The sequence below is a fragment of the Balaenoptera acutorostrata genome, chromosome 3 (assembly GCF_949987535.1).
Source record: "Balaenoptera acutorostrata chromosome 3, mBalAcu1.1, whole genome shotgun sequence".
Classification (NCBI taxonomy): domain Eukaryota; kingdom Metazoa; phylum Chordata; class Mammalia; order Artiodactyla; family Balaenopteridae; genus Balaenoptera; species Balaenoptera acutorostrata.
In genome coordinates, this window is record NC_080066.1 from 24730778 (window position 1) to 24755822 (window position 25045).

Genomic DNA, 25045 nt, shown 5'->3' on the forward strand with positions numbered 1-25045 from the left:
AGTTCCCTGTGCTACACAGTAAATCCTTGTTTATCTGTTTTATGTACAGTGGTATGTATCTGTTAATCCCATACTCCTGATTTATTCCCCCCACCTTTGGTAACCATAAGTTTATTTTCTATGTCTGTGAATCTTTCTGTTTTGTAAACAAGTTCATTTGTACTATTTTTTATATTCCACATGTAAATGATATCATATGATATTTGTATTTTTCTGACTTACTTCACTTAATATGATAATCTCTAGGTCCATCCATGTTGCTGCAAATGGCATGATTTAATTATTTTTTATGGCTGAGTAATATGCCATTGTGTATATAGACCACATCTTCTTTATCCATTCCTCTGTTGATAGACACTTAGGTTGGTTCCATGTCTTTCTTGAGTCACCTGTCTCTAAAATCAGCAAACAGAAGCTTTGCAAAGAATTCAACAGTATTCTCCTACACATTGAATTTGTTTCTCTCTTGCATGAAGGATTTTCTGGTTTACATGGAAGGCCAGTGCCTTTCCATTCTTCACATTAGTATTGATATGCTTCTTTTTTTTTTTTTTTTTTTTTTGTCTTTCGACAGAAGAAGGCTCAAGCTTGGAGGAAACCGGCTTTAACTGGGGAGAGTATTTGGAGGAGACGGGGACCAGTGCAGCTCCTCACACATCATTCAAACATGTAGGTGACCTCCTTTCTCCTTCTGATCTGTTTGCGGGGGTGGGAAGGGGGTCTTCAGGAAGATGCCAGACTTATTGGAAGAAAGGGAATGAGAAGAAAAGAGAAATTTGGCCAAGATTTCTTAGAAATGTGAAGGAGATGTGGAAGTGAGTTTGATTTTCACAGAGGGCTGCAGGGAAGGTGGGCGTTGCTTTAATCCAGGGCTGGGCCCCAGGGTGGTGCCCAGCATGAGAAATGGTGTGTGGTCTTAACCTCATTCTGTGCCTCAAAAAGCCAGGTTAGAATGGTGTGTTCTCTGCTGTCTGGGGCGCACAGCCCGAGACAGGTAAGGTTGATGTGAAGAAATAAAAAGCCAGCAAACTAGGCAAGTAGGTGTCAATGAGTAATGTCTTCTTAGGAGATGTAATGGCTGTATATTTTAAGTTTGAATTGATATTTTTCTTTTGAAAAGACACCTAAAAGCGTTAGAGCCATTTGTGGACAGATGAGTCAAATTACAGGAAAGACCATAAATATTCAGGAAATGTTTGGATCAAACCAAAAAAAAAATCACCCTCATCTATATTGTTTTTTGAACAATGCAAATAGCATGCCAAGCAGAGGGCAAGTCCCAGGAAGTAAAAAAATTAAGTTTTTACCAGATGTTTGCTTAGATATGAGATTTTGGTAATATATCATTAGCAAGAAAAAGGTTGAGTTTCCAGGACCTAAGTTCTTAGGTATTACTATTGCTTTATTGGAAATGAAAATTTAATACTGAGAAACATTTTTTCCCCCCACTGGGCCTTTCCAAGGCAAAGATTTAGCTTCAGTATCATAAGCAAATTGGGGGACTTTCTCAACCTGGTCTTCCTTCTGGCTCTTTTCTTGAATTAAGAAGCCACTTTATTTTAAGGCAACATTTTATTCTTTTTGGAAGTGAAGTGTTCCTTTGAAAAGGAATTTAAGACCTTATTAAATTTGCATGACCTCGTTAAGGGTGGATCGCATTCCGATTCTCTTTTTATACTGACACTTATACTGTGATAATTGCTGGTTTATTATGAATGGGATTGTGGCCATTTAGTGAAACCAAGAGTGAAATATTAAAACATAATAAAACTAAAACTCACCCAGCATACAGTGTGGATTCCGTTTTGCAAAAGCCATTGTAACATCTGCCTTTTACGATGCCAGGATGACTTGGTTAGATTTCTCCAGGCGCTTTAGGAATGAGATATAGATCAACAGCTTTTTCCTTCCTTTTCTGTACCGGGAAGTCCTCAATATCTCTGCATACGGAGTCAGTCCTGTTCTCTTTCATCCAATCCATTCTCCTGCCCCACTTTCAGGCACAGTACAGTTCCCTGTACTGTGGATGCAGAATGTCCCCAGGCCTGTCTGCCAGGCTTAAAGGAAGAATAGCCCAGGACCCATGGGCGAACAGTTCATAATTCCATCATTTTTTAAGCAGCAGCTACTCAGGGATATCTGATGTGCTGGCCTTAGAATATTATAACTCACCAGGATGGAAAGCTTTCTTTTGCAGGGAGGGCTGGCAAATATTAATAGATGATAACCCTTCATTAAAAAAAAAAGAAAATCCATTTTCTGAGGCTGCACTGTTCACGCAGTAGCCACTAGCCATCCAGCACTTGGAAAGTGTGTCATCCAAATTGAGATTGAAACCAAGTAGGACCCTGCAGGGCCTTCCTGAGAACAGACCCCCCTGTGTCCCCACCTCCAAAACTTTAGCCTCCTAAGGCTTTCTCTGAGTTGCAAGGAGCAAATTTAATCAGAGAAGAAAATGCAGAAACTAAGGAAAGCAGTCAAGCAAGACAAAATAATAATAGTTTAGCCATAACACAAATTCAGGGGCCCTTAGTTCCTCCTCAGGGGCTTAGATAATATCCTGAGCCGTATCCTTGAGTTGATTTGCAGATACTGAAACCCCACCAGGTAGAAGAAGTTAACTGCATGCTGACCACCAGCAGGTAGACCCCAGACTGGTTGGAACCAGAAGGTTGATGATTGAGATTCTCAAAACATCGCCCTGTTACCTCACCACCAACCAGAGAATTATTCGCGAGCTGGTGACACACCCTGTGACCCACACCCCTCACCTTGCCTTTAGAAACCCTTCCCTGAAAGCCATTGGGGAGTTTGGGTCTTTTGAACGTGAGCTGCCCGTTCTCTTGCTTGGTGCCCTGCAGTAAACTCTGCACTTTCCTTCACCACAGCCCGGTCAGTAGACTGGCTTTGCTGCACCTCTGACTGACGGACCCAAGTTCTGTTCGGTAACAAGATGTGCTGTAAGTGTAGAATACACACCAGATTTCAGAGGCTTCATTGGAAAATAAGAACGTAAAATTTGGGCTTCCCTGGTGGCGCAGTGGTTGAGAATCTGCCTGCTAATGCAGGGGACACGGGTTCGAGCCCTGGTCTGGGAAGAGCTCACATGCCGCGGAGCAACTAGGCCCGTGAGCCACAACTACTGAGCCTGTGCGTCTGGAGCCTGCGATCCATAACGAGGGGCCGCGATAGTGAGAGGCCCGCGCACCGCGATGAAGAGTGGCCCCCGCTTGCCACAACTAGAGAAAGCCCTCGCACAGAAACGAAGATCCAACATAGCAATCAATCAATCAATAAAATAAATCTTTAAAAAAAAAAAAGAACTTAAAATTTCTCACTACTGTATTTTTATATTGGTTCCCTTTTGAAATGATGCTATTTGGGATCTGTTGGGTTAAATAAAATACATTACTAAAATTAATTTCATCTGTTTTATCTCTTTTTAAAGTGGCCACTAGAAAATTTAACGTCACACCAGTGGCTTACATTACATTTCTCTTAGATGGTGCTGATCTAGGGCAACAGAAAGATTAAGTGCTGTGTTTTCAGTCATTCACATAATCTTCTGGATGGACGTGTCTAGTGTAATGACGGATTTTCTGTGTTCCTTAAGGTTGAGATCAGCATTCAGAGCAACTTCCAGCCGGGGATGAAATTGGAGGTAGCCAACAAGAAGAATCCGGACACGTACTGGGTGGCCACGGTCATCACCACCTGCGGGCAGCTGCTGCTTCTGCGCTACTGTGGTTACGGGGAGGACCGCCGGGCCGACTTCTGGTGTGACGTGGTGATCGCGGATCTGCACCCTGTAGGGTGGTGCACGCAGAACAATAAGACCCTGATGCCCCCGGATGGTGAGCACGGGCTGGCCCAGCTCTTGGGCATCACTGATAATGCTTGTAGAGAAAACCTTGTAGAGATTCAATAACTGATATCCTAGGAAGGTCCAGCACTTTCAGGGTCTCTCCTTGAGTTGCATTAGCCTGAGGGCGCTGGAGTGAGGGGGGACGGGGTGCATTTTCAGATGTTGGAGCTGAGCCCGACGGTTGAGCCCACCATGGCCTTTATGCCTTTGAGCTTAATCCTCGGGTGGGTTTCTGGAGGTAGGAAAGGAAGACTGAAGGGATGCCCGTGATGGAGGCCTTGTTCTCCCTTTGCTGATGGATTATCTTGCTTTTCTTTTGCTTTAGAGACTTGATGTTTTGAATAGCGCTATAGTGCATCAGAAACAGGTTTCTCTAATAGGTTTTAATCTGTCTTGTTGTGGGGAGACTGTCAAGGTGAGAAATATGTAGAAAACCAAACAGCTGAGGAGAAATGACATTACTCTCAAAGAGATTGCCAAAGCTTGTCTAGATTAGATCCATTTAGTTGCTGGAAAATGGTGGTTCTCTACTGGGGCGATTTTACCCCCCAGGGACATCCAGTGATGTCTGCAAGCATTTTTAGTTGTGAGAGGGGAGGAGGGGGGTGCTGCTGGCGTCTGGTGGGAGGGGCCAGGGATGTTGCTACACGTCCTACAATGCACAGCAACCCCCCAGACGGTGACGTGATTGGGCTCAAACTGCCAGTAGTGCTGACTTGGAGAAATCCTGTTGTAAAAGAATGGGCTGCCTCTTAGGATGATCAGGAACTCATCCGATCCTGTACGTGAGAGAAACTGCCTTACCAAAAAGCTGAATCTCAACACCCTGTCCTCTTTGCACTTGAAAACTCCTGATGCTGATTCTCAAACAGGTGTAATGTCTCCTTAGGACCTGCCTGCCTATCTTAATTTTGACTTGATATTTTTATTTCGAAGCAACGCATAAAGTATTAGAGCTGACCCCGAGGTTCCTTGCGTCCATCCTATTCACAATTGCTTTTCCCTTCTGGAGCATTTGTAAAGTTACGTAGAGAAGGGTCATAACAAATGCACAGAGTTTGAGTTGCATTTACGTGACGTGTGTAAGGAGTGAATCCGTTGCCTTGGTCTTAGCGAATGTGTTGGCCCTTTATTGTCTCAGAAGAGAGAAGGCCCTTCTTTCTTTACTTATTATTTTTAAAAATTTATTTATTTTATTTTATTTATTTTTGGCTGCGTTGGGTCTTTGTTGCTGAGCGCAGGCTTTCTCTAGTTGCGGGGAGCAGGAGCTACTCTTCGTTGTGGTGCGCGGGCTTCTCATTGCAGTGGCTTCTCTTGTTGCGGAGCACGGGCTCTAGGCTCACAGGCTTCCGTAGTTGTGGCACGGGGGCTCAGTAGTTGTGGCATGGGGGCTCAGTAGTTGTGGCTCGCGGGCTGTAGAGCGCAGGCTCAGTAGTTGTGGTGCACGGGCTTAGTTGCTCCGTGGCATGTGAGATCTTTCCAGACCAGGGCTTGAACATGTGTCGCCTGCATTGGCAGGCGGATTCTTAACCACTGTGCCACCAGGGAAGTCCCCTTTCTTTCCTTCTTGCACTAGGTCTTTTCACCTGCCCTCCCCTTTGCCTGGAACCTCTCCCTCTCCTTTCCTCCTCTGCCCGTCAGCTGATCTAACCCTTCCTCAGGGAACCGAGGTCAGACCCTGTCTTTGCTCCCAAGGCCTCGTGAACCTTTAACGCTGATGACGTTTGCACCTGTGTCTCCCCCACAAAGCTTTTTTTTTTTAATGAGATATAATTCACATACTATAAAGTTCATCCCTTTAAAGTGTATAGAGTTCAGTGATTTTTGTAGTCACAAAGTTGTGCAACCATTATCGATGTCTGATTCCAGAGTGTGTTCATCCCCCCATAAAGAAACCCTGTACCCTTTACCAGTCACTCTCCATTCCCCCCACCCCGGCCCGGGCAGTCACAGATCCACACTTTCTGTTTCTGTAAACCTGCTTATTCTGGACATTTCACATATGTGGAATTGTATAATATGTAGCTGTTAGGAAATGACTGCTTTTCCTTAGCTCAACCATGTTGTAGCAAGTATCAAGGCTTCATTCCTTTTCATGGCTGAATAATATTCCATTGCAGGGAGACCACGTTTTGTTTATCCGTTTGTCAACTAATGGGCGTCTGGGTGTACCTGTCCTTTCAGTTGTGTGGTTCTTCGAATAGAGAACTTTTGCCCCCCCCGAACAGGAAGCTCAGCGCTAAGAGTTCACCCCTGTGCGAGCCCAGCCGTAGTTCACATTACCTGTGCCAGGTGTGATCTCAGTACACAGCCATTGACCGATGCTGTGATCTAGTGGAGACATTAAAATGTTGCTGGCCCAGGGGTCTGGGATGCCTTCAGGAAAGGAATCAGTGCCGGCACCTGGCAAGCAGCACCTGTCCCTTTCTCCTAGCGTTTGGGTCCAGATTGGTTGCATCCTTACGTCTTCCCTCCCTCATGGAGGACTTTTCAGGTGAGCACGGGAGAATGGGTGTTAATATCAGGCTTTGTTTGTTATTTCCGACCTGGTTTGAGTGGTGGGTGAGGTTGTGCACTGTCCTGCTTCTGGTACTGCCTGTTTCCCTTCACTCTAGGCCCAGCTGGCATTGTGTCCTGGCACTTCAATTTTTAAAAATTTCTTTATTTGTATTCTTTTAATTTTATTGAACTATAGTTGATTTGCAATATTGTGTTAGTTTCAGGTGATACAGCACAGTGATTCAGTTATACATATATGTGTGTGTGTGTGTATGTGTGTGTATGTGTATGTGTGTATATATATATATATATTCATTTTCAGATTATTTTCCCTTATAGGTTATTATAGAATATTGAGTGTAGTTCCCTGTGCTATACAGTAGGTCCTTGTTGTTTATTTTATATATAATAGTGTGTATATTAATCCCAAACTAATTTATCCCTCCCTCACCTTCCCCTTTGGTAACCATAAGTTTATTTTCTATGTCTGCGAGTCCTGTTTTGTAAATAAGTTCATTTGTATCATTTTTTTAAGATTCCACATATAAGTGATATCATATGATATTTGTCTTTCTCTGTCTGACTTACTTCACTTGGTATGATCATCTCTAGGTCCATCCATGTTGCTGCAAAGGGCATTATTTCATTCTTTTTTATGGCTGAGTAATATTCCATTGTATATATGTACCACATCTTCTTTATCCATTCCTCTGTCGACGGACACTTAGGGTGCTTCCATGTCTACTTTGTATTTATTTATTTTTTATCCTCTTTACACATTTGAAGTGTCCAGTACATTATTGTTAACTCTGATTGTGGTCAGATCTCTAGAAACCTTTTCATCTTGCGTGAAACTTTATACACGCAGAACAGCAACACCCATTTCCCACCCTGACCCCAGCCCCTGGCAACCACCGTTCTACTCTCTGCTTATGGGAGCTTGATTGCTTTTGATGTCTCAGAAAAGTGGAATCGGGCAATGTTTGTCCTTCTGTGACTGGCTTATTTCACTTAGCATAATGTCTTCTAGGTTCATCCATGTGGTAGCCTATGACACGATTTCCTTCTTTTTAACTGCTGAATAATATTCCATCTGGCTTTGAATTAAAACAGCCACTGAGGTGAGACCATAAGATTATTTAATATCCCTGTGATTTCCGATCTGTCATGAAAAAAATCAGTCTTTTTTTCATTTTCCAGCTTCTTGTGAACTATATAGTTATTATGATTCCTTTAAAATTTTTTAAAAATTGAAGTATAGTTGGTTTACAATATTATATTAGTTTCAGGTGTACAGCATAATGATTCAGTATTTTTATAGAGTATACTGCATTTAAAGTTATTTCAAAACAATGGCTCTGTTTCCCTGTGTTGTACAGTATATCCTCTCTGCTTGCCTATTTTGTACACAGTAGTTTGTATCTCAAAATAAATCAGTCTTGATGGATGAATTGCACTGATGGAATATTGGGAAAATATCAGTTTTAGAGAACTACACACTTTCCCACGTCATTTAAAACCATGTAGATATGCCCACACACTCCCAGGAGGGTCCAGGCATGAGTTGATCCCAGGGGCAGATACATACCTGGGGACACCTAGAGTGGGGGGCATAGAGGGGGACCGAGAGGCAGGCCCTTCTCCTGTGTGAAATCTTGCCTTTTTGCTGTCCTTGCTTATCTCATGACTTACTCTTAAATTTTGACACTTCTTAAAACACCCGTGCAGAAGATGTAAGAGGGTTTTACTTAATAATAGAGCCTCTAGTGGATCATTTTAGTGAGAAGTTCCAGGGTACAGAATTTTAACACTCTAAGAGCTAATGGGTTCATTTGGTAAAAAAAAAATCCATGCTGTTGCTTGAGAAAAGAGGGCAGAGTTGATGAATCAATTCTTCTTCCTTGCCTGGGTGAAAAATGTGGCAGCTGCCACAGTTTCAGAAACACTATCAAATTTGTATCCTCCTGACTCTGTGCTCTTAGGCAAGACACAGACACACTTAAAATGACAAATTGAAAATGAAAAATGGGGAAATCCCATGAAAAGAGAAACCATTAATGTGAATGAAAGATTTGAAGTCTGTTCAGACCATCCCAAGTGATGCTAATTGGAGAATTTCTTTATTGCTCCTTTTAAAGAACTTTAAAAAAATTTAGTAGGTGATCGATACAGCTTGGAAATCTCGAGTACAGAGAACAAAGTCAGGAAGTAGCAGGTTCATGGGGCAAGAGGTTTTATTGATTGCTGTAGTGCAGGATAATTATTGCTTTGTAGCCAGAGGTGGCAGCTTGTTCCAGAGGCAATCGTAGAATCTGTTCTTGCACAAGGATTCTTGTTGGTGTGGTTTTCTGTCTTACAGAGCTCATTGCACTGTAAATCCCGCAGCTGTACCTGGTCGATCTTTGTCGTGGTTAAACTTGAAAGGTGTCCCAGAATATTAACACGAGTGAAAGCGGTCCATGACACCTCATGTATTTGTTTGGGAGGCTCCGTGGTGATAGATTTTCTTACTGATCCGAGGAATCGGGGTAGTATGAAGCAGGAACATGGCGTTTGGAGCCAAAAGGTCAGGTTTCTTTCCTTGCCTCTGCCATTAATGTAGGTACCTCTCGCTCTCCATTTTCTCATCTTTGAAATGAGGAGGTGATAGTGTATAATCTCTAAAGAGCTTTCCAGTCTCACCTGCTTTGGTTTGTGATCTTTGGAAAGGAAAGAAGGAAGGAGGAGGGTGCTAGTTTTCCTATTGTGTGCATGAGGAATGGAGTTTGTTTTGGGATTAGGATTGATGGAAATCTAGCCCAGGAGTCTGTGCAAAGCACCGAAGTCAAGTTTCTGTGTGACTTTCTGGGATGGTGAAGTTTCAGTGGATTGGGAGGCAAACTAGGTTGGGAAATTACGATGAGCATTTGGGTCCTTTGTCACCTGCCATGGATAGAATTTCTCCCAATACAGAATTGTAGACTCTGGTTCCTCAATGGAAGCCAGAGACCTCGGAGTACTCAGTCCCTGAGAGATGGATCAGTATGTGGATGTTAGTTTCAAAATATCGTTGGGCCAAGCAAGAGGATGGGAGTTTTGGGTGATTTTGTTCATTAATGGGAGAAGGGAGAGGACTGCCTTTTCTGGTCACACTTAGATATTTCTGGTCATTTTGGGATTCTCCAAGTAATCTTATGTCTTCTGAAGTCACTGCCCTGAGAGTCATTTTAAAACATTTTAGATGATATTTTACCAAGCACTTAGCATCCTTTGCAGTCCTGTATTTTCCTGCCTTGCTCTTTTAAGTGAAATTAATCTTTGCATCAATGCTGGCCGTCATTACTCCGTTAAAGTTAGGGGGAAGGAAACAGCATGGCAGCAGCTCTATTGTACTTTGTTAAGAGAATTCCCTTAATAAAGACACGTTCAGGGAGACCTGGGTTTAGTGACCAATTGACCATTCCACGAGCAGTGTCCCTGCTCCAGAGCTAATCGGTACTAATCTTTCATATTAAAAGTATTAAGAAACATAGTACATTAAAGCCTCATGAAGTGCAGTGGAGGGTGATAGCTCTCATTAGGGGAGCAAAATGTAAAACGTTTTGGCTTGGTAAATCAATGAGGCTTGATTTATTCATAAGCACGTGCAAGCTCGCAAAGGGCAGCAGCCAAATAATTATTGTTTATGGTGATAATGTAAGGAAATCATTTAATCCAGTGACTGTTTCACTGTTATTTATTGAGAAGTAGCAACATTGCCTCTTAATGTCTGGGGTTGGGGAACTCTGGCGTCTGGAAGGTTCCTGTGGAGTCCCAGGAAGGAATGCTCCGATAAGATAGCAGGTGAATTATGTGTGAGGATACCCATCCAGATACCTCCCCCCGGCTTTTACATTGAGAAGTATTTATGTGAGCTTTCTACTGGTGCAATAAAAGTATTGGAATTCCGGTGCCTTAGGAATCATTCCACTAATTTTTATTCTCCCCATTATTAAAATTTCTGTAATTTGAATTGCAAACTCTGCAGTCTTGCCAGAATGACTCTATTTGCCATTCAAAGTTGAATCAAAATTACTGGAGTTAGTTAATAGGTAACTTATTTGAATAAGGGATGTTTATTCATGAAGCGTTAGGAGAAAAGTGTGAATATGGCCTTCTGTTAGGTCGTGGAGGTGGATACCGCCCAGTTCTGAAACTTGGTCCTAGACGGTTCTGGGGAATTGTTGTTTTCAGTATAGTTGACTGTGAAATGAGAGATGTGGCAGTTGGTTCACAGGACCGTAAAGTGAGCCGGTGACAGGACTTATCAGTCTGTAACCATTGTTAACTGTGGACTCAGAACTAGAATTTGATTGTGTTACTTGAGACGATCAGCATTTAAAATTCCTATCTTTTTAAAAATTTAAATGATATTTTGGTAATACTAATGAAACCTAGACAATCACATCGTTTTCATTGACCACCTAATACTGTAACTGGAATCCCATTTGTATAAGAAAATTAAATATATTTGCTAAAAACTCAAAGAGAAAAGGTAAACCTGAGTGGCCTCTTGGAGTTGAGGGAAGCACATACTCTCACTAAATATTAGATAGTTTAATGTAAAGAGAAAAAAGCCCATGTTATAAGAAAGGGTAAGATGTGTTTGATAAATATGAGGGTAAATAAACTAAAAGGCATAGTTAATACATTGAAAAAAGTGAGTTAGTATCTTCTTGTCAAAAAAGCCATTTTTGATAATGGTATGTGAAAGAAGGAATATTCAGTTAGGAAATAAAGTAATCCTTTCTCTGTAGGCACTTAATGGCCCTTTAAAACGACACACGTGGTTTTGAGTCCTATCTGATCATGTGGAGACCCTGTGTACAGATTCACTGTGGCGTGGACCAGAGTGGACCTGGCTTGCAAATGTGTGCATGAGCGTGTGTGTGCGTTTATATGTGTGCGTGAGCGTGTGTGTGCGTTTATATGTGTGCATGAGTGTATGTGTGTGCGTGAACATGTAAGTGTGTTTGCAAGCATTTGTGTTTATAAGCATGTATGAGCATGTGTGTGCATTTGTACGTTTTGACCTGAACAGCATTTGAAATAATTTTGGTGTCTGCCATGTACAGATTACGTCATTTAACAATTTGGATGATTTATCGGCATCTCTTGAGAACTTGGGAGATGTAGACCCGTCCCTGCATCCCACCCTGCAGCCTCTGCCTCATCCCATGGTCCTTTGCTTTCCAGACCTTCTGTCCCCTGCTTGGTTCCTCTGATCTGCTCGGGCCCTGTCGGCACCTGGGTCCTCACCTCGAGGGTCAGCCTCTGAGCCTGTGACCTCAAGTTTCCGAGGTGCCATCTGACAACATGCCACACTGGCCCGTATGGTCACTAAGGTTTCCTTCAGCTCGAGAATGTTCTGAATCTAAGAACTCAAAGAGCAATGGATGAGAATTTATCAAAGGGCTCTGAAATAGATAGGCTTTATGAATAGAAGCCTAAGAAACTGGGGTTTTTTTTTTTTTAACCTATGGAAGGAAAAACAAAGATGAAAAACACAAAGGCAGACTATAAATGGTCTTCATCTAAATCAGAAACCTTTGTATATATAGGTAGTGGTGAACTCTTTGTTTATGAGTAAAAAATTAGTCTTTTCTTCTATAAATTTCTGTTTGGTGTTTGTATTTATCTCTTGAAACTCACTATACTCCACATGCCGCCTTTATCATTTTCTTGCCTAGTGAATAGCTGAATCATGAATTTTAGTGTTTGAGTCATGGCTCTCCAATTAAAAACAGTTTCTCTCACCCACAAAATATTTTATTGTGTGCCTACTATGTACCAAGCAACTCAGTTTAACCCTCTCCTAAGAACAACACTGTAAACGGACTGGTACGATTCTTACTTTATATATGAAAGAAATGTTGCTTGGGGTGTGTAAATAATTTGTCTCCAGGATGGCATCTTGGAGTAGATTTTAAGCCCAGAGCGATTTTTTTCCTCCCAATTCTGAAATCAATGCTTTGAAAATAGCAAGGGTTGGTGAATATTTGTTGATTGGTAAAGTTGCGTCAATAAGACTTGACTGTTCAGACTTGAAATATTGGACACATATTATTAAGAAAAATTGTGGAATTGGCTTCTTGTGATTTTTAAGAGGAGAGTAAAAAACTCCTTGTCCAGACTGTCATTTTGGACATTTTTGTCATTTTGTAGGCAAATAAATGGAGGAGATTTGGTCTGGAGCTTTCTTGCCAAATGGTAATCGTGAGATTATGTAAAGATATGTAAATTGTATCAGATGCTATTTGGGTTTTTCTGCTTACAGGAAAACTGTAGGCACAAAGAGGGACTATAAGATTTTCCTTTTTGGTGTTAGTCATAAGTGCATTTATTTTCTTTTGCTTCCTAACCCAGCAGCATGTGTACTTTAAATCAAGCCGGTGTTTAATTCTGTGTGGAAGTGAGGGTGAGTTAGCTTTGCGGGTCTCCTTCCCTGTTGTCTGACTCGTTTCCTCGTGGTTAATCCTTCATCTCCTTCGCTGTCAGAGCCCCAGGCCCATCTGTCCACTCTCGGCCTTGGTGCCCCACCGCCTGTCTAGGGATCCTGGCCCCGGGCTGCTCCCAACTGGGTTCGGTCCTGATGGCCCTTTGTAGGGGGGCTCAGCTTGCATCCGGCCCCTGTTTCTGCTCTGGGCAGACCCTTTAACACCCCAGTGACCGTAATGTAGAGGCTGCAAGAGAAGTCTTTAGTCGCCTTCAAACAGACTTGTCCTCTGGGCACAGGGGGTCCTCTGGGACCGCTGCTCTTCCCAGCTCCGACCCTGACTTGTGGACCTCCCTGTTCTCCTGCCCTGAGCCAGCAGCCCTCAGTGCTGACTGTCCAGAAGCCCTCAATGCCGTCTGTCCAGGAGCCCTCAGTGCCGGCTGTCCAGGAGCCCTCAGTGCCATCTGTCCAGGAGCCCTCAATGCTGTCTGTCCAGGAGCCCTCAGTGCCATCTGTCCAGGAGCCCTCAATGCTGTCTGTCCAGGAGCCCTCGGTGCCAGCTGTCCAGGAGCCCTCAGTGCCATCTGTCCAGGAGCCCTCAATGCTGTCTGTCCAGGAGCCCTCAGTGCCGGCTGTCCAGGAGCCCTCAGTGCCCTCTGTCTAGGAGCCCTCAGTGCCATCTGTCTGCTCTCCATCAGGCCTCTAGCTCCCTCTAGCCTGTTGGACAGGTGAGCTTCCACTTCTCTTCTTGCTTTGTGTTCCTGAACAAGTCTCTTCACCCCTCACTGCTTCTTACTAAGTCTCCCATCTTGGTTCCACGTTCCCAGGTCATGCTGACCTTCCAGGGCTGTGTCCCATTCCAGGTCTGTGCCCGCCTTCCACGGCCATGCCTCCATTCCAGGATCATGCTTCCAGTTTGCGTCCTTCTGTTTGGCAGGTCCCTGGGAGAGTCTGCCTTGTTTGACTCCAGCTCTAAAAGAATGACTGGTTTTTGCATAGGTTGTCTCCTGAGCCTAGAATCTTGTTAAAGCTTGGTGAATACAACTAATATGCAAAGTCCTGGGGGCTTGGGCAGTGGGATTCAGAGTAGAGTTTGGTGTTGTATTGATCAGGGTTCTCCAGAGAATCAGAACCAATAGGAGGTGCATATATATATAGACAGATTTATTTTGATAAATTGGTGCAGAGAGTTGTGGAGGTTTGGCAAGTCCATGGTCTGATGGAGGAGGCCAGCAGGCTGGAGACCCAGGGAAGAGTTGCCACTCCAGTTCGGTGGTTGTCTGCTGGAGAACCAGGAAGAGCTGCTGTTGCAGATGAAGTCCGAGGCCGTCTGCTGGAGAATTCCCTCTTTCTCTGAGGAGGTCAACCATTTGTTCTATTCAGTTCTTCAACTGATTGGGTGAGGCCCACCCAATCAGGGAGAGCAATCTGCTTGATGCAAAGTCCACTTATTTAAATGTAAATCTCATCCCAAAACACCCTCAAGGAACTATCCAGCATGGTATTTGACTAAATATCTGGGCACGATGGCCAAGCCAAGTTGACACATAAAATTAACCATCAACGGTGTGGACTCAAGAGGTACATCTGAGTTAACAGGGCTGTTCTCCTCTACTATCTTAACCCCTTCTTAGAGGAGGAATGTTCTATGTATGTTTGTAATTGATATAGCAGTTTTCCCCTTAACAGATGATCTTGCACTGATACTGCCGAATGTCAGCGCTCTTCACAGAATGCTCTGGGAGGAAGCTGAGAGATGGTGGAGTAAATACAATGCATATAATGCATTGGTAGCTTTCAATTCTCTGAAAGCAGAAATGCCAGGGTGAAGGGCCAGAGATTTCTCCCGAAAACTGTTGTGAAATGGACAGAGGTTGAACTTCACTGGCTCACTGCCTGCTTCTCAGGAGGACCATCAGCCTTTGTCTGAGAGGTTGGCAGGACCTACCTGAGACAGTGTCTGTTCCATAGCTCTTGCTGCTGAGCAGACCTGCCTGCTGGGATTACTTCCAAGGGATTTGGCTACTGCAGGTGTACATCCAGATATAGGGTTCTGTGACGTGTTTAAAAAGATAGGAGCTCATGTGCCTTTCTTCTGTCTTTAGCTTAGAGGGCGTGCATCATAATTGATTAGGTAGCCTGACCTCAGCTCTGAGAGGTGGTATCGTGGGCCAGTGGTCTTTGATGTCAGTGCTACACTGACACCAGGACAAGAGGGGCTCTGGCCTGGGCTCTGCATTCTAGAGACCCCTGTGGATCGCCAGCACCAGCATCTGCATTTATTAAAGAGCACGGAGCTGCCGTGTTCACTGGGGATCTTGCAGTCGGTGCCGGCACAGAGCCACCCTAATTTTGAGCATTCTCTCTAACTGTTCGGACACCAGACGATGCTCCTGTCTCTCGTGCCCTTGGAGGAAAGGCCTGTGTCTGAGTGCTGTGGACTGTGTGGGTTGTGGCATTGCCATAAAGATAAGGTAATACATGTATTAGTAAGACTATATACTAATAAAGACAAAACTCCTCTCAGATAATAGAATATTTTAGAATATAATAGAATTTTTGCGTAATGAAGGATCAGTTTTCAGTAGTGCCGAATGTCCTTTTTTTTCTTCTTCACTCTTTTTGGTGGTCCATCTTGTGGTTCCAGAGGTACTTAATAATTAGTGCAGAATTTGCAACAGTTATACACAGTGGCTGAAGAGTATTTCACAATATTTAACAAAATTTAATTTTGTTTTACAAAACCAAAAAATATATTTTACAGTGTAAATTCATACTCTCCCACATATACGTAACTCTAGACATGACATGTGTTAAGTGTGACATTGAGTTTTCACATTGGCAACTGAATGGATAATGAAAGCTTGGACTGGATAATTTTATTTTTATAACCACTTAGTGAGATTAAATTCTTAAAAAACTAGATAAAATGTTCAATGTTATTTGAATATTTTATTTTTATAAATTTGAGGTTCATGAATTATAATTTGTAAGTTCTCTTTTAAGTTCAGTAGATAATTTAGAATATTCAGAGGGAAAGTAGCTTTTTTGAAGACACAATAATTAAAAATGTTTATTTTTGCACTTCAGTTTTTAGATTAAAATATTAAAATCGTATAGACTGGATATAAATATATTTTTATTATTTAAACTTTGAGATGATTTCTGTGAGTAGAAGACAAATTATGTGACAATCTGGATCTTTCTCTTTTTATTTTTTAACTAGACATAATTTGCTGAAATGAAGGCAAGGAAAACAAATTTTATGGAATATATATATATATATAAAACAGTTTACAATTATGTAAGTCTTTAGTTTATTACTCATCCAAACATTGCTAACCCATCAGCAGAACACCCAGACAAGTCATCGTAATTAAATTTAGTAATCTTTAGCATTTTGCCAACTTACAGTCCTATATAAGCCATAGCTTTTTCCATCCTTTTTGATTCTGTCAATTATGAAGACGTATTTGTCAGTGTAGGTGGATAGGGCATACTTCACAGTTGGTTCGCTTGATTAATAACTTAGAAATATTTCCACGTGTTTATGTGGACCTGAATTTGTACTCTTGCCCTGGGCCCCGGACACATCATGGGTGGACCTGTTCCGGGTTTCCAACGGGATTTTCCAGGTCCCCTGTGCACGGGACGTCCTTCCAAGGTTACTCTCCACGGGTTGATTTAGGGAGGCAGTTTCCATTGCCTGAGGTGACACCATTGGTGTCCTTTCGTGCCTCCCCTGCCCCAGCCTTCCTTCTTCTGCCTTGAAGAAGAATGTCCCCGGGGTGCATTGCTTTGTGACACTAAACAAAAGCTATCAGTTTTAAGTGATCCCTCCTTTACTCAAGGCCTCATACCTACCCTCCAACCATAAGAAATGACAATTTCCTTTTTATGCTTAATTATCAAACTTTGTAATGTCACCTGGATTGTTTTGCTCAGAACTGAAAATAATTGCAGTAGCCTAAGCCAAAAGAAAATTTTTATTTTGTGGTCAGAGAAATTTTAAAAAGTTTAATTATGTATTACTGTGTTTGTTGCATATGAATTTTTGTGGTTGTGTCAGAGAAGCAGAGTCAGAGGAACTATAAAACATGGCGGGGAACAAAAAGATGCTACGTTAGGGTGAGAGCCTGAGGATCTATGATTTCAAGGAGAAAAAGGAACGCCACACAAACTGACTGGTAATATTCATGTCTGTTTTAAAATGTGTGATGGAAGAGATCAGATCATTCCATTGACTGTATTTATGGGAGCGATATAGCAGTTTTATTCAAGATGGCATATATGCAATACATAGGAAATGACATCTTTTGTAACTGTTTAAAACAAGGAAAAATTTTAGAATGCCAAATTGAAAATACATGAAGTGGAGCCATTAGATTTTCAAAAGTAGGACCTGGGAGGTTTACATTCGTCCTGAGTAGTTGTTGCCCCGACCTTGCGAGTCTCTGAATATTTTGAATGTCCTCCCCTCTTCCGCCCCCCTCGTATCCATGCTGGAGATGGGATGGGATGAGATGTGACCCACCCTCAACCCACCTCTCATCCCTCCCTCGCCCTGACTCTGCTGTGCTCCTTCAGCCCTCTTGTTCCCTCTTTATGACAGTTTTTCTTATAATTTAGATGATTAGAAGTTCTCAGGGCTTTGGAAGTATTTACCGTCATAGGGCTTTTATGGAGTTTATGTGTAAGTCATTGAATTCCTTTGGTGGTGATAAAGTGCACATCTTCCTCTAAGCTCTTCGCTGATGGGAATACAGGAGAGGAAGGTCTTGGGTTGATGGCCATCATGGGTGCCAGCAGCCGATTTGGTCCATAAATGGCATTACTGTCATAGAATGGAATCATTTTTATATCGATCTATAAAGGATTATTTATTGAGGTTCTACTATGTACTTTTTTTTTTTGGTTTGAATATACAATATGGTTACTATTAAGTATTTAGTATGACGCACGTTTGTAATACAGTCAGCTTTTGGCTGATGGCGTGTGCTCATAATGATGAACTTATTTTTGGAAAGGATGTTTCATGTGGCAGCTGCTGTAATTATTTATTTGTCGGTCTTTTCTGCTTTGGCTGTTCATTCTTGAGGCTCTCACTCTTGTCTGGCTAAGAGGTATCAGAAGTCAATTTGAAATTCTGATCTCTGGAAACATGGATAACGTCTCTCTCCTTGTTTGCGTGGGAGCTTTTCTGAGACAGCACTTCTTTTTTCTGTTTTTAAAATCTATTTTTTTTTGTGCTAAGCGTTTTTAAAGCGTGGCTAGCCTGTAGTGGAAATCTACAAGAGCTGGAGATGGACCTGCCTGGTAATGGAGGCCTGAACCCTGATTTCTGGGGTGACCTGCCAGCGGCTAAATGGAGGAGTCCTTCTGGACCATATTTTGCTGGTATTTAAATAAAATAAATTTGTGTCTCTTTGGCTGACGTCTGTGCAATAAGAGTGCTTTTCGGACCTGAATGGAGGCATGGAGAGTATTGGCCTGGTTAGTGGCTCAGTTCTGCCTCTCGCTGAGTGTAACCTTGGAAAAAAGTCACTAAGGCTCTTTGCATCAAACTCCCTGCATCCTTAAAATGGCTAATTAATACCTGACATTGCTCTCTTGGTGTTGGTGTCAGCAGCAACTTGCATGGCAGATGCAAAACTTCTCTGTAATGGGTTGAACACTGTGAAGTGGGAAGGGCACTTAGAATCACATTTTTTTTCTTCTTTTTTATTTTATTTATTTTATTTTTATTTTTATTTTTTTAAAAAGAAATTGGCTTTATCCACTTGGTTTTTCTTCTTTTTTAAATGAAAGAGGCCCTAATGGTCCCCCCCTTAGTAGGCGAGGACAGAGGGGGCTGTGGGAGGGAGGATATGCCTGCATCTAACATGGGGAGCCTAGAAAAACAGCTCCAAAGGCGCAGAGACCCCTTACTTAGCTGGAAGCCCCCCACGCAGCTGTGCTCCGTGCCCAGGACACTGACAAGGAACGCCTTTTTTCCCCGCTGTGATCTTGGAGAATTTTGGTCATATCTCTTTTCAAACAGTTATTTTTGCCGTGTGTTGTAATTGTTTATGGATCTGTGATGGCATCCGTCTGATTATAAAAGTAAGGCTTCGTGAATACTGTGTAGTCAGAAACGCATCTCTTGGATTCTAAGTCTACCGCATAATTAAGTGTGTGAACTTGGACTAGGTACCTCCTTTCTAAACTTCTTGACCTTCAGTGTGCTCATTTGTAACCTGGGGATAATGATAGCTGCCTTTCAGGATTGTTTCGTGTGTGAAGTGGGATTTGTATGACCACCTCAGAGCTGTGCTAAAAGTGTGGGAGAAGAGGGAGAAATGCTGGTTTTTCTCCCTTCATCCTTCTGGTTACAGATGGTATTTTATTCATCTTTTTGTGTTTTTATTTATTTTTTATTTTAAAGACTTTATCCTTTTCGGGCAGTTTTAGGTTCACACCAAGATTAAGAGGAAGGTACAGAGATTTTCCTCTGCCCCTGCATCCCCACTGTCAACATCCCTACCAGATGGTGCATCTGTTACAATTGATGAACCTACATGGACATGTCATCATCACCCACAGTCCATAGTTGACATTAGGGGTCACTCTTGGTGTTGAACATTCTGTGGGTTTGGACAAACGTATAATGACTTGTATCTTCCATTACAGTATCATACAAAGAGTAGCTTCACTGCCCTAAAAAATCCTCTGTGCCCCACCTCTTCATCCCTCCCCATCCTAACCCCTGGCAACCACTGATCTGTCTTCTGTCTCCATAATTTTGCCTTTTCCAGATTGTCACAGAGTTGGAATCACACAGCCTCTTATTTTTACGCCATGAGCAGACTTAAAGCTCCATCCTTGCTATGTGGATAAAGAACAAAGCCTCTGAGCTAAAACAGTGACAACAACAGAAGCTAATTGGTAGGAGCGTATGCATGTTGTTTATTGAAAAGCCTTTTTAAATCCAGCCGCACTCATGCGCCCCAGACACACTGCTTGATCTTGAAGCCTAGTGTGTGTCAGGAACAGCGGTTAGAGGCAGGGAGGAGAGCTGTGACTCGTACATCCTTGTGTCACAGATAAATGGTGATGGACAGCCCATTTGCAAGGGAGGAGAGAGAAAAACGGGTGAAAGTGGATACCAACCCAAGAGCAATATAATGCCATGGAGTGTAGGAGCAAATAGCCCAGTTGTCGGTCTGGAGCGTCTGGGGTTATTACACAGTAAAGTGTCAGCTATTATATATTGATTGATCTACATGACTCTCACTCCTCAAGGAGGTTTTGCTTATTTTGTATCTACTAAGTAGGGGGCAACAGGAAAGGCTAAGCTCAGAGGGGTGTGGTGGGGAGAAATAGAGATTGTAAATAGGTGCAGCTCTTTGATAGATGGGTGCTCTGTGAGTTGAATGTTGTATTACTATTATTATAACTTCCATAGAGCTCCTCTTTTATACCCAGACTTAGAGTATAAGACAGTCATTATTCTGGCTCCTTAAACGTGGTAAAGCCCCAAGCAACACAGCCTGGGGGTGTTGACCCAGCACACAGAAAATAGATGGTATCGATTTTTGTGTTTCGAGATGTCGTGAGCTGTGTTGGTCAGCCAATGGGATGGGTGTGGAGCCTGCTGGGCTGAGAGTCAGGCTGCCCCAGAGCATGGCTGGCTGGGTCCACAGTTGAGGCAAACTCTGTGACCCTTCAGCTGTCTGTTGAGATTGATTCTCTAAGATGACACATTCAGGTCCTCTCTGGTAGATGGTGCATCAGATGGGAGGTTCAGGACACATGCCCCAAGCCTGGGGACTTGGACTGGCCAGAACAAAGCAAGATCCCAATCAGTGGGGTGGGCTCCTTGGAAAAAAATCTAGAACCTACAACAGCGTTGGGCACTGGGCTTACCAGGAGGGGTCAGGGCATGACCTGACCTCCCCAATGGCGTAGCAGAATTGGGAGGAGGGAGCTGGGAAATGGGACCCCATGATGCTTCCTAGGGTCCTGAACAGATTCCCTGAATGAAGCAAGCTTGGGCAGGGCCAGGTGCATGCACCCTGGGAGTGAAAAATGGATAGGAAGGTTTATAAATATCAGAGGTTCTCAAGACCTCAGAGTCAGAGGGAAAGCTCAGATCACAGAAGTGGAGAACGGGGGGTGAGCCCCTAGACCGGGATCTCGAGTGTCCAGTGCTTTTTTCAAAAGACTTTATTTTTTAGAGCAGTTTTAGGTTCAAAGCAAAGTTGAGGGGGAAAGTACAAAGAGTCCCCATAGGCACAGCCTGCCCCATTTTCAACATTCCCCCCTTTTGTTAAGTGGTAAACCTGCATCGTCATCACCCAGAGTCCATAGTTTGCATTAAGGGTCAGTCTTGGTGTTGTACATTCGGTGGGTTTGGACAAATGTATGATGACGTGTGTCCACCATTGTAGTGTCACACAGAGTAGTTTCACTGCCCTAAAATTCTCTGTGCTTCACCTGTTAATCCTTCCCTCCCCTCACCCCATGGTAACTACTGATCTGTTTCTGTCCCTGTAGTTTTGCCTTTTGCAAAATATCATACAGTTGGAACCATACACTGTGCAGCCTTTTCAGACTGGTTTTTTGCAGTTGGTAACATGCACTAGGGTTCCTCCACGTCTTTTCTTGTGTGTCCAGTGCTTTTTTCACTTCAGTTCTTGGTCTCCTTCATGGGTGTCTCATCTTTACCATGGTGATTATCACTTCACACACTTAAAGACCCTGCGGTCCAGATGCTGTAGAAATAACCAGGTCGTGTGCCCCCCTCCCCAATTCCTAAGGGTACCATGGAAGTTCCAGAGAGTTCACATTCAGGACAGGCCGAAATAGCCTGTGGGTTGTAGAAATTGACTTTCCTTCGACCAGAATTTATGTCAGTAATTTTTAAAAATTTGTCTGCTTTCCAAAGATGATCACAAATCTAGGTCCATACAGCAGCTTGGAGGAAAGAATGATTACACAAAACTATTGTTCATCTTTTCAAATCTTCTTAGGGTATGCAGCAAGAACTTACAGTAGCCAACTACTAGAAATTTTGTATTTCTAGAGAGATTTAATCAGAAGGAAGTGCTGCAGAATTTAAGAGACATATGATTTTAAGCATTTTAATAATCACTTTTCTGATTATCTCTTATCGGCTGACAGAACTGTTAAGCATAGTTGATTAAACAATACAAATTAATAAAAAACCATAATGATGTATTTATACAATGGTGACTGATAGCCCCCCAAAGCCCATCATGGATTGTAGAAACAAGTTATAGCCATTAAAATAATCTGTAATTATTTTTTTCAACCAGACAGCATGTCAAGTCATTAGCATCTGTTCAGCTTATTTCTTAGAAAATTATGTGATGAATATCTTTTGAGGCTGTCATAAAGCACAATAATCACACCAGCTTCCCCCACCACCTTCAATCATAAGCAGAACAAAACTCTTTGAAAGACTCCAAAGAAAATAACATTTACTGGGGACTTCCCTGGCAGTCCATTGGTTAAGACTCCGCGCTTCCAAGGCAGGGGGCACAGGTTTGATCCCTGGTCGGGGAACTAAGATCCCACATGCCACATGGCGTGGCCAAAAAAATAAAAATTTATTTAAAACTTACTTTCTGGTTTAAATTTATCTTGTCCTGTAGAGGTCAAGGGATGATTTATATGCCTTATTGTGTGTTACGTGGATCAATATCTAATCACAGATTTGTTTTGTGAAGTCAGTAAAGCAGCACTCTCTTCAGTTTCTTCATCTGTACATCTGATGTGTAATTTGGTAGCCCATCAAAATTAATTTTTGATCCCTAACGTACATGGAGCTTTAGAGTTATAAGTTCTGCTAATGGCTCTTTCGGTCAAGTGTATGTATTTATGTGTCCTTCTCGGGTGGATTTCTGTGAAGCATTTCTTCAGGCAGGATGTTCACATAAATAATCAACCAGCTAATAAATGTCAATTAATTCTATTAACATAGCTGGCAGGAGTCCTTTAACAAATATTTAAGTACAGTATATTTAGATTAAATTTAGTTTGGGGGAAAATGCTTGCTTGCTTAGCTTCGCAATGTAACTGATCTTCCTCCTATAGCAAAAGAATGTTTTACTTTACATTTAAGGAATAAAGGTCTACACTGCGTACATCTGAATACTGCATGTCAGAGTGTTATGAAGATTTTAAAGTAGTTTTTAGAAACAAAGAGATGTGATCATTTTTTAATTTTCTTCTCAATTTCGTGGTAACCTTTCTTCTTTCTTCCCTCTTTCTATTTTTCTTTTTCAAAATTTCTCTTTCCTGAGGGTTTTTCGCTTCCAGCTCATCTGAGGGCCTTGATCGCACGGTTTATGTATCAGGGTACAACGTTGGCTGCTATGACAGAAAGACTCTGAGATACTGTGGTTCATGTTGATTTAGAAGTTTATTGCTCTTTCCTGCAGGAGGCCAGGGTGAGCAGTGTGGGATGGTGGTACCTCTGTTCCATTAGATCCATCAGGCACTGGGTTCTCTCCACTTTGCTCTGCACCAGCAGGTGTTTTGCACATCTGTGTAGTGGCAGCTTGATAGATAAACAACAAGGATCTACTGTATAGCACAGGGACCTCTACTCAGTATTCTGTAATAACTTATATGGGTAAAGAATCTGAAAAAGAATGCGTATATGTATACGTAGTATAACTGAGTCACTTTGCTGTACACCTGAAACTAAAACAACATTGTAAATCAACTATACGCCAGTAAAATTAAAAAAAGAAAAATTAGCTGTTACAATTTAAAAAAAAAAGGGAAAGGAGTGTCCAGGGCCCGCTGCTCACCTCCCATTGGACAGAACTTAGCACGTGGCCATACATCCTTGCAAGGGACGACGGGAGATGTACCCAAGTAGCTTACAGGGCCCAACTTTGTAGCCAGAACTCCAGGTGGAGTTTACTAACAGGAAGAAAGGGGGAGAGAGGCCTGAGGACACCTAGCAGTGCCTGCCACAATCCATGGAGCTCACAGAGTTTTTTAGGATGACTGTTTCATCCTTGCAGAACATCTCAGGGAAATGGCAAAATGCTTGAAAGATAGAACCAGACTACTTTTTTTCTTTGGGAGTCAAAATACATTTTCTGTAGCTGATACAGTACCTTAGATTTCTAACTGGCAGTATCTGCTGTTGATTTAATAGGCTTTGTGCTTTCCCTGGTATTAATTTCTAAAGAGATTAATGGCCCACGATATCATTGCCTTTCTAATAGTTGGGATGCATCAGCCACGCTTTTCACTGTGCTTTTAAGTTGCAGCCCATCTGGAACAGTACATAAAATCATTTATCACTTCCGCTAGATTGCTGTTTATGTACTTAAACATAACACATTGGACCTAGATTAATCTTTTCATTTTTAGATTCTATTTTTTTAAGCTTGAGTTTATCAGTTAATATATGCACAATATTTTAGAGACAAATGATTTTAAAGTGCTCTTTAAAAGAAAAACCTAGCAGTGTCTTACATCCTGCAAAATGTCCTCTTTCTCAAGGTAAGTGTTTTCAAGTGTTTAAGATGAGTACTTGGTGTAAGAAACATCCGCCACCAAGACGTAGCATCGTACAAGTCTAGAATACCAAGGTCAGAAAGATCCTACAAGCGTCTAGAAAGAAAAAATTATATACAGGTTATATACAGACTGTTGACTAAAATATTTTGATTCAATTACTTTGCACAAAGATAAAAGGGGAGGTTGTGGGGTGTGTGTGTTCTTTGATGTGTATGGTCAAATGTTAGGCTTAAAATTAGGCCAGCAGCTCCTGCCATTTTGGACTTTTGTCTTTAATTAAGTACCAGTGAGGGAATTTGGGAGGTGAAGACCACAGAGTTCAGATGTTCAGAGCCTTACTGTTGCCTTAAACATGGTAGGAATTTAGTGCTCGGATAGGTAGCGGAGATTCATTCAGTGTTTAATAGTATCTGGGCTGTTTGTTGGCACTAGAAGTACAGTGGTGAGCAAAATAGATGACGTGTCCACTCCTGTAGGATTTACATTCCAGGTATCGTATGTGTCCCTGTGAGAACTGGATGGAGGATGAATGCCATTTATGCAAGTGATTGAGCCCTGCAAGCTGTGCAATCTGGAATCTCTCTTGTAAGTTCACCCTGTCTTTGTGGTCAGGGAAGTGGGATTCTCACATTTCTGGTTCCTTCCTTCTTGCAGTTTCTGTTTCCATGAGGTCCCTTTCCAGC

The 25045-nt window shown here is 42.3% G+C and overlaps 1 protein-coding gene across 6 annotated transcripts in view; it reads left to right on the plus strand.

Moving 5' to 3' along the window:
* Window positions 1-25045, plus strand: part of SFMBT2 (Scm like with four mbt domains 2) — a 224681-nt gene that overhangs the window by 34884 nt on the left and 164752 nt on the right. For 4 of the 6 annotated variants that reach the window (XM_057544328.1, XM_007167433.2, XM_057544330.1 and 1 more), the window contains exons 3-4: window positions 575-669; window positions 3614-3854. In XM_057544328.1, coding sequence (XP_057400311.1) covers window positions 575-669; window positions 3614-3854 — 336 coding nt within the window. Of the gene's footprint in view, window positions 1-574; window positions 670-3613; window positions 3855-25045 lie in introns of those variants that run through there. The other 2 variants (XM_057544331.1, XM_057544332.1) reach the window with 2 other exon arrangements.